Source organism: Biomphalaria glabrata, chromosome 2 (assembly GCF_947242115.1).
Source record: "Biomphalaria glabrata chromosome 2, xgBioGlab47.1, whole genome shotgun sequence".
Lineage (NCBI taxonomy): Eukaryota > Metazoa > Mollusca > Gastropoda > Planorbidae > Biomphalaria > Biomphalaria glabrata.
In genome coordinates, this window is record NC_074712.1 from 36,022,386 (window position 1) to 36,031,597 (window position 9,212).

Sequence of the window (9,212 nt, forward strand, 5' to 3'; positions counted from 1 at the left end):
GCAGTGGTGCAGTCAGTGAGTCAGTCAGTGAGTCAGGCAGTGGGGCACGCAGTAAGTCAGGCAGTGGGGTAGGCTGTAATTTAAAGGTAATTTAAAGAAGTCTTCTCTAGAACTTTTTTATACTTTGATTGGTAATTAATCTAATCTTTAACAATACATGTATGTGCAGTGTCGCCTTGGAAGGGTAAGCCTTTATTTCTCTATACATTCCTGTCATTATAAACCATCAATAAAACTGTAGATGTTTGACAATTTCTTTGAATACATTTTGATTTTTTTTTATTTGAATAATTTATGGAGAGACAATGTTTAAGGATGCATTTGTTTTGCTTGACAGGACACTATGAATACATTCTCGGGGGGTCAAACAAAATTCTCTCATTTTCTTTCTGTTTTGTCACATGGGCGTGTCTGGGTGTACTCTCTCAACCTGTGGATCATCGCTACCTCCCTAGGAAACAGCTCGTCTCGTGATATTATCAAAACTTGTGTCGGTCTCAGCTACATGACTTCGCTGCTGTGTACCTCCCAGTTACTACAGATAAACACAGCCATTTGATGAAATCACACACACACAAAACGTGAAGAAGAAAATGTCAACATAAACTCTTGATATATTCGTAACAGGGGAAATGTCGGACTGTTCTTTTTGATAAACCCTCGCGATGTAATGGACGCCAATAATATCGGGTTTAGTAAGGCTGTTGAACTCGTTTTATTTTATTGAAGTTCTTTACCTTAGTTTTAGTTAGGTTTTAGACTTTGGTTTAGTTAGTTGTTGTTTTTTATTTTTTTACTTAGGTTTAGCTAAGTTTCTAAATTTCGATTAGTTAATTTTTTAGTTTGGATTTTGACTTAATTTTAGTTTGTTTATTTTTTACTTGGGTTTTAAAAGTCATACTAGTAAAGTCTTTTTAGACTTGCGCCATAGTAAGCCATGTATTGTGTGACGACTATGGGGTTGGTCTAATGCGTATTATCATTTATCATATGTTTCTATGAGATGAGGTTGCCAATATTATATTCACAGACCAAGGCAATAGATAAAGGACGTATTCTACTCTTGAACGTTATGGTGAAATAATGATGATATTTTGCAATCTGTCACCTAGAAGTCATTAACTTGTGGGGATATAAATAGCCAGGAAGTTTTTACTCTACATTTACCTAATAAAGAATTGAGTTTGTTAACACACTATAATAGATCTGTAGGTAGCCTTGTAAAACTAGTCACACCTGTACAGTCTGTCTCATTCATTTATATGACTAGTTTGGCTTAGCAAATCAAGTGCACGTGTTTTCAATGTTGTGATTCTAAAGTATGTGATCATTATTGTTGGATTATCAACGGATTCACAACTTCAATTATTTGAAGTCAAGCTGTGCGAGGAACAGGTATAAAAATTATCTTCAAAACTGAAGCGATCATTGATAAGCTGTGGAGTCACCAAACAAGGAGACAGTTTTATTAACGCTATCTTAACATTGGCTGACAGCAGTTACTTCGTGTTAAAGGCGTTATAGAACAAATGCAATACTCATTCACTGATACATTATGACTTAGAGAAATGTAGTGTATACATTATTACTTAGAGAAATGTAGTGTATACATTATTACTTAGAGAAATGTAGTGTACACCAGAGTTCAATTTCCATTCAAGATGATGGGATATTTTTTTTTTAAATTTATTTTCCAAAAGCGACATTTTTTTTTCAGTTGAAGGGAAATAACTGTAAGAAAATTGCAATGAAAAAGTAGGCTTATAATTGTCTCCCACTAATAGAGGGTGTTCATATTATATGTAATTAGAGCTACTATATAAAGTACAAATACTTTTACTCAACCGACACAACATGTGCAACCGACTGTTTGTACTTTTGCATGAATCGAGTAGCTCACTCTCTAAACTCTAATTTGACGTTCCGGACCTACTGGAGAGTGTACCGGCGTCCTACTGAAATCCAGCCTACATAGCGGTATGAGTAATAGTTGGTTTCTATTTCATTGTCATGCTTTTACTGTTACAGTTGAATCATTTAATTCTAAGATTCAATGTTTGTATGTGTGTGAGAGATAGAGAGAAAGAGGACATTGCTCCATGTTTCAGAGATCTTTGCAAATAAGATTGTGTGATATGCGTTCTGGACTGTCTTTTGGTGGTATTAATGGTCCCGGGTTCGAACCTTCCCCTCTGCCATTCTCCCCGTCGTCCTGATGGAGGGCTACGATGCAATCATCTTAAAATTTGTGTAAACAGTCTCATCGTGTATAACATTGAAGTATAACATTGAAGTATAACATTTAACAAACAAACATTTGAAGAAATATGTTTGTATTTATAATTTGTCTTTTCCAATTGCAAACATCTATTTGTAAATGATATTAATAGGGCAAAATTATTTATTCTACTATTTTATTTTATTATTATTTTTTCAACAAGTCTCAGGTGTTCCTTTAATACTATTAAAGATTTTTAACCTATCCAAAACATCCTGCAAGATAGCAATAGATGAGAGCGGGCAGGTAGGATTCGAACTCGGGACGACAGCGCAAATCTCAAAGCAAAAGACCAGTAGCCACCCAACAAATAGTGAACAGTCATTCATATGACATTGTTGTGTTTTGTTTGATTAATATGTACGTTGAATCTATTTAATAGCCATTTTTATATATAAGTTTGTGGATTTTAAGTTTTTAATGTCTTTTCAATGTATTCTCCCCAGATGCCACGCAGATCTATTGAACTTGTTCCCAGACTCTGCTAGACTGATGGGCCTCCAATAATCTGGACACTTCTGGGACACTTCTCAAAACTGGACATAGGTTTGAAACTTAGTGTTGCTATTATAACTAGCCCTTATGGCCAGGTGAAAGTGTCCACAAGGGCTGAGGTAATGAAAATGGGTTGTAAAGTTTGAGATCCCCAAGGACTCATCCAAGGTGTCGAAACCTTATTATAATGTGATTCACAGCTCGAATGAGTTTCAATTGGTCGTAAACTAAAACCAAATGCACATTTGTTAAGTGACCAAATTTGAAAATGTATATGTCTGTGTACACTTCAGAAGTAGACAGAAGGGGGGAAATGTCGTAGACTGGTGATTACAGAAGTTTAGGATTGGCCTCTTTAGTCACGTGAGAAGTTGCCAAGGGAAAAAATAGTCCATCGAGAAGGACAATGCCACAGATTTCTGTTTTAAGAACAATCGGCTACAGTAATTTATATACAAAATTGAAGATTTTTGAAATTTGGAAACAATATAGATTCACCATTTTAGAACAGGTCACAAACTATTGGACACATCTATAAATAGACGTGTACACTATATTTGCAATTACTACTATTATTTTATGATATTGATATCAGCATCTCACTTGAGAACGGCATTTTCAATGTAAGCTATACACATGAAAGAGCGAGAGAAAGGGAGAAAAAAAAAAGAAAAAGAGAATGAAAAAGAAAGAGAGAATGGAAAGGGAAAAAGGAGGAAGAGAAGGAACAAATTAGTAAGAGAGTGAAAGAAAACAAAGAGAGAGAAACAAAGAGAGTGAAACAAAGAGAGAGTGAGAGAAATGTTGGATTACCAAAGTCTTTAAAGACAAGGGAGATAGTAGTTTAAACTTTTCTACTTAGTACAAAAAATTTAGTTTTACCTTCTACTTTTTTTGGTCCTTGTATCTTTAAGTAGTAACATCAATATCACTTTTGTAGGTACAGATTGAACCCCGACAACGAGGATGTTGGATAAGAAACACAACAATAGCATCAATGCTCTCATTTCTTGACATTGTCACTACACGAGCGACTTCTTACTATCTCCAGATCAAGACATCTTAGATCTGATGTGCCTTCTCCAGTTTGTGAAGTGATACAATTAATTTGGCCCCTAAACGAAACTGAATGTTCATAAAACATTTCTGGTCAATCCAACTCTACCTTCTCTCCCAATACACTAGCCATCTGTGATGGTCTTTACTCGAACGAATGGACGTTAGGGGAATCATTCTGCGTGGCTACAAGAAGGGCGTGGTCAGCAGAACTCATTCACGGTCAGTCCTTGAGCACGTGGTCAGTCTTCTTTTTTGGTCGTTCGCTCAAGGCAGGTCAAGCAGGATGAAGTACACCAACTGAATGTCCGTTTCATCTCAGCTCTCTGTTCCACGTCAGCTTTTGTTCAATCAAAGACTTTATACCTAGTACATTTATTTAAATTTATTTTTTAATAAAAAACAAATCTTTGCTTTCTTTGTGACTCATTGATAGTCATGGATTCCAACGGTCTCGCTGACGCCAGACTCATCACCCCGGCGTCAGACGGAGTCAATACCACGGTGTATCCCACTAACACGACACCCACTTACCCCACCGGGTCGACCAACGACTTCGAGTGGTACGTCAGCATAATAGTGCCGACCATCTTTGGCCTGATCTGCGTTCTGGGTCTTTTCGGCAACTCTCTGGTCATCCTGGTGGTCCTGTGCGACAAGCACATGAGAAACACCACCAACATTCTGATACTGTCCCTAGCTGTTGCAGATCTTCTCTTCATCCTCTTCTGTGTGCCATTCACCGCCGCGGGGTACGCGCTCCCGGTCTGGCCGTTCGGGGACATCGGGTGCAAGGTGGCGCAGTACGCCATGTACGTTTGTGCCTACGCCAGCGTCTATACCTTGGTGCTTATGTCCCTGGACCGCTACCTGGCCGTGGTGCACGCCATACGATCGATGACGCTGAGGTCAGAGAGGAACACCTGGATCGCAATATTAATTATGTGGATCATTATCCTCTGCGGTAACACGCCCATCTTACTTCAGTACGGGGAACACCACTACGACCATGATGGACAGAACAGGTCAGCCTGCATCAACGTGGCGGACCTCGCGGAAGGGAATCACAACAAAGCTTTCTTCGGGACCTTCCTTTTCTTCGGATACGTCATCCCTCTGGGCATCACCGTTGTCATGTACGGGCTGATGCTGAAGCGGCTTCTCTACGGGGTGGTGCCCGGCGGCGGCAACCAGTCCGCGGAGAGCATACGCGCCAAGAAGCGCGTCACGCGCATGGTGGTCATTGTGGTGGTCATCTTCGCCATCTGCTGGCTTCCGGTGCAGGTCATCCTGTTCTACAGATACATCCTGGAGTACGTCATGAGCGAGATCTTCGTCGGGATTATGATGGCCGCCAACTGTCTGGCGTACATGAACAGCTGTGTCAACCCCATCCTGTACGCTTTCTTATCGGAGAACTTCCGGCGCAGCTTCCGGAAGTTCCTGTGCTGCACGGAGAGCTCTCGGCGAATGGAGTACGAGCGCACCAACATTCGATTCACCGTGACCGAAAAAGAGACCACGAGTACCAAGCAGACGTGTGTGAACAATTCTAAGACCTACACACCTGTGTAGTCCACCCACCGCCCTCTCAACACACAAAAAACACACTCACCCACAAACAGTCACACCATTCGTTACTTCCCAGTCTTCTTACAAAGTACTATGACTTTCGTGGCTCTAGCTTGACCTCATCAATCTCTGGACACAGTCACAATAAACTATCTGTATTTAAATTCTTGAGTTGCTGTGTACTATGTAACCTACACTATGTACTGTGTCATGTTCAATTATCTAATGTCATGTTACTCTCACTGTAGGCATGCTCTTCTTGACCCGTTTCAGTATTGTAGGTCGTACGTTTCTCCTTAGTTTTGGCTCCATCTGTCGTCTGCTGTCTATTTCAATGATGATACAAAATCTTCTCGTGTATAATGAACTAGACTATAATCTAGACTTTTGATCTGTGTGTGTAGAATGATGAGCGTCACGTGATACTATTATTGTTATTGTTTATAAGTTATTTTGTATATAATATCTTACATGTTACATGTTTCAATATTTTAAAGTATTTGCTGACATTTTGGTACATAGATTAATAGTTTGTTAATAATAGTAGGACATTTACTATAATGTAGAATTAAATAATGGCATTTGTTATTGTCAAGTATATGGATTTGTCTTTTAGAGAGAGAGAGAGATAGAGAGAGAGAGAGAGAGAGAGAGAGTTTGAAAAGCTTTTCAAGTTTATTGCTATAGGTTTGTGGAATTATTTTACAAAAAAAAATATTTCCAGAACAATTGTAAAAAAAAACTCATTGTCTGGTCAACATACTAAACATTCATAAACTGTTGTACCCAGAGAATAGATTGCAGTATGTGTATTCAAAGTGACATAACAATTAAAATACTTAAGAAAGTTATTTTTACTAGTTGTCTTCTCTTGTTACATGAAGAGAATATTATTTTATTTATTTTTTCCATTTTATTTTATTTTTATCTATTTTTTTCTCTTTTCTTTTGAATAAATTGTCGCTGAAGATGTCTATTTGTTTAGGTTATATTGAACAGTTCTTATAAGTATTGAAATCAGATAAATACACTTTAAATTTCATACCTTACAATGGCTACATATATATATATATATGTCATACGATTTATTTTTAAGCTCAATATATTACCATTATTATTTGTCTGGTCAATGGGATTACAATCTTCTTGAAATGTTAAATTTATATATTTAAATATATTCTTTGAAACAAGATGGCGTCTTCCCCCAATTTTGCCATTTTTACTGCAATTTTTAATAAACGTTTTCCTTAATAATATTATAGACCAAAACATTATGGTCCAAGATGAAATGTTTTATATCTATTTATATATGCTTTCATATTTCATTTAAAAGTAAATCTGATCTGTTATGGAGTAACTAACAATGTCAAAATAGAGTATAGATTTAAACAATTCTTTGGCATTATATCATTCTATAGTCTGTGTGTGTGTGTGTCTGTGCTTTTTGTATCATTCAGAAAATACCTTTTTATTCCAAACCAGTAATTTTCAATCCATGAAACTCGAACCCAAATGGTTTCCTATAAGATGTCTGTGTCCCCATATAGTGGCAGGATTACATGTCAGTAAATAGTTTGCTTTGACGTTTAGAGACATCATTCGGGAGTGTAGTCTGACTATGAAATAGAAATCTAGTTTACGCACTGGCATACTATGACATGAAATTTGATGCTTACAGCGACGTCTGTATGTGGATATTATTACGTTTACTTTCAAACAAAATGTTTATCTGGTCGCATACATAGCACATTTTTGGTTTGACAAATCTTAATTTTTATTTTACTTTTATTTGAAGGGAGGGAGTTTACTAATTGCACGTTAGTCACTACTTTCATCTGTATTCTTGTATTAGTAAGGATACTGAGTGATCTACATTGTACAAACAAATCTTCCACTTGCCATATACAAGAGTTTATGAGATTCAGAATCGTTTCCATGTAAGGAAAATGTTGACTTTTTTTTTTCATGGTTTTCGGTTTTATTTCTAAATTCTCACATCAACTGGCAGGATCATGAGTATAAGATACTTTTATTGCTACTTGAACAGAATGGACATTTACAGACTGTACTAATAGGTACCTATATTCTGTTGTAGAGAGCTGATTATTATGATCTCTTTGCCAATTGGTTTCACATGTTCAGCTTAACAAGCAATAAGAATAAAAAAAGTTCTAAGGCAAAACTATTTATTTTGTTTGCGAATTCGGAAAGGAGGGGGAAGCGATTAGAGTTTTCTACAGAATATCTACACCTAAGCGTAGTTTCCCTTTATTTTGGTCAAGATATCATGGAAATTTGGTAAAACCTATGGCGATATTTTAAATGGGATTTCTAATTTGAATTACCGCTTTAATCATAGGTGGATAATTTAATCACGTAATCTCTTCCTCTCTGTCTCTCTCTCTCTTCCTCCCCCTCTCTCTCTCTCTCTCTTGTCATTGCTCTTCATTCCAATCTCTCTTTTGTCTTCTGTCTATCTCTTCTTTTTAAAAATGAATTTGTTGGAGTAAAACAATAAATTCAATCGTTTTCTAGAGTTGATGAACTTGAAAACATCCCCCATACATCTGGACACTGTTTCTTAGAACTTGGAAAACCCCCCATACATCTGGACACTGTTTCTTAGAACTTGAAAACCCCCCATACATCTGGACACTGTTTCTTTGAACTTGAACCCCCCCCCCCCAATACATCTGGACACTGTTTCTTAGAACTTGAAAACCCCCCATACATCTGGACAAAGTTTCTTAGAACTTGAAAACCCCCCATACTTCTGGACACTGTTTCTTTGAACTTGAAAACCCCCCATACATCTGGACACTGTTTCTTTGAACTTGAACCCCCCCATACATCTGGACACTGTTTCTTTGAACTTGAACCCCCCCCCCCCCCAATACATCTGGACACTGTTTCTTAGAACTTGAAAACCCCCCATACATCTGGACAAAGTTTCTTAGAACTTGAAAACCCCCCATACTTCTGGACACTGTTTCTTTGAACTTGAAAACCCCCCATACATCTGGACACTGTTTCTTTGAACTTGAACCCCCCCCCATACATCTGGACACTGTTTCTTTGAACTTGAAACCCCCCCATACATCTGGACACTGTTTCTTAGAACTTGAAAACCCCCCATACATCTGGACAAAGTTTCTTAGAACTTGAAAACCCCCCATCCATCTGGACACTGTTTCTTAGAACTTGAAAACCCCCATACATCTGGACACTGTTTCTTTGAACTTGGAAACCCCCCCCCATACATCTGAACACTGTTTCTTTGAACTTGAACCCTCCCCCATACATCTGAACACTGTTTTTTTTTAAACTAAATTTCAAAAGTTAATCTTTGTTTTCTTTTCAGCATTCATTTGTATTCATTTGATAAAGTTGTTTCTTAACTGGAACCCAAGAGAAGTGCGTGTCTATCAATAATTAGACAGTCCATACATTTCGGAGAGTCCAGCTAAGGGAGATTACTGGGTTTAGACTCATCTATCATCATTGTATTGCCATCCCGAGTTTCAACTGCTTCCTATATACATTTGTGTTTCTGCAAAATCTATTGAAATATTTTTGTTGATATTAGTGTCGTCATAGTATCATTGATCCGTCAGAATGTCTATTTGTTTCTTTATATGTGAATCTGTTTTAATACTTGATCAATAAAATAAAAAGTAAATGTCACAATAACAATACATTTATAATTCTGAAGTCCTGATGTGGCATGAATTCATTTCCTTAAGAATCTTACATATTTTGGTTTGCACAGAATATTTTCCTAACTGACTCTTAGCAAATACATTTTATCCTA

General features: G+C 37.3%; 1 protein-coding gene across 1 annotated transcript in view; it reads left to right on the forward strand.

Annotated features, from left to right (window-relative positions):
- The window catches only part of LOC106070841 (allatostatin-A receptor-like), a 327,900-nt gene extending 319,618 nt beyond the window's left edge, over window positions 1–8,282 (forward strand). The window contains exons 4-5 of the mRNA XM_056020270.1: window positions 2,725–2,824; window positions 3,714–8,282. Of these exons, the coding sequence (XP_055876245.1) occupies window positions 4,268–5,404 (1,137 nt within the window). The 5' untranslated portion in view covers window positions 2,725–2,824; window positions 3,714–4,267 and the 3' untranslated portion in view covers window positions 5,405–8,282. The remainder of the gene's footprint in view (window positions 1–2,724; window positions 2,825–3,713) is intronic.
- The last annotated feature ends 930 nt before the right edge of the window (window positions 8,283–9,212 follow it).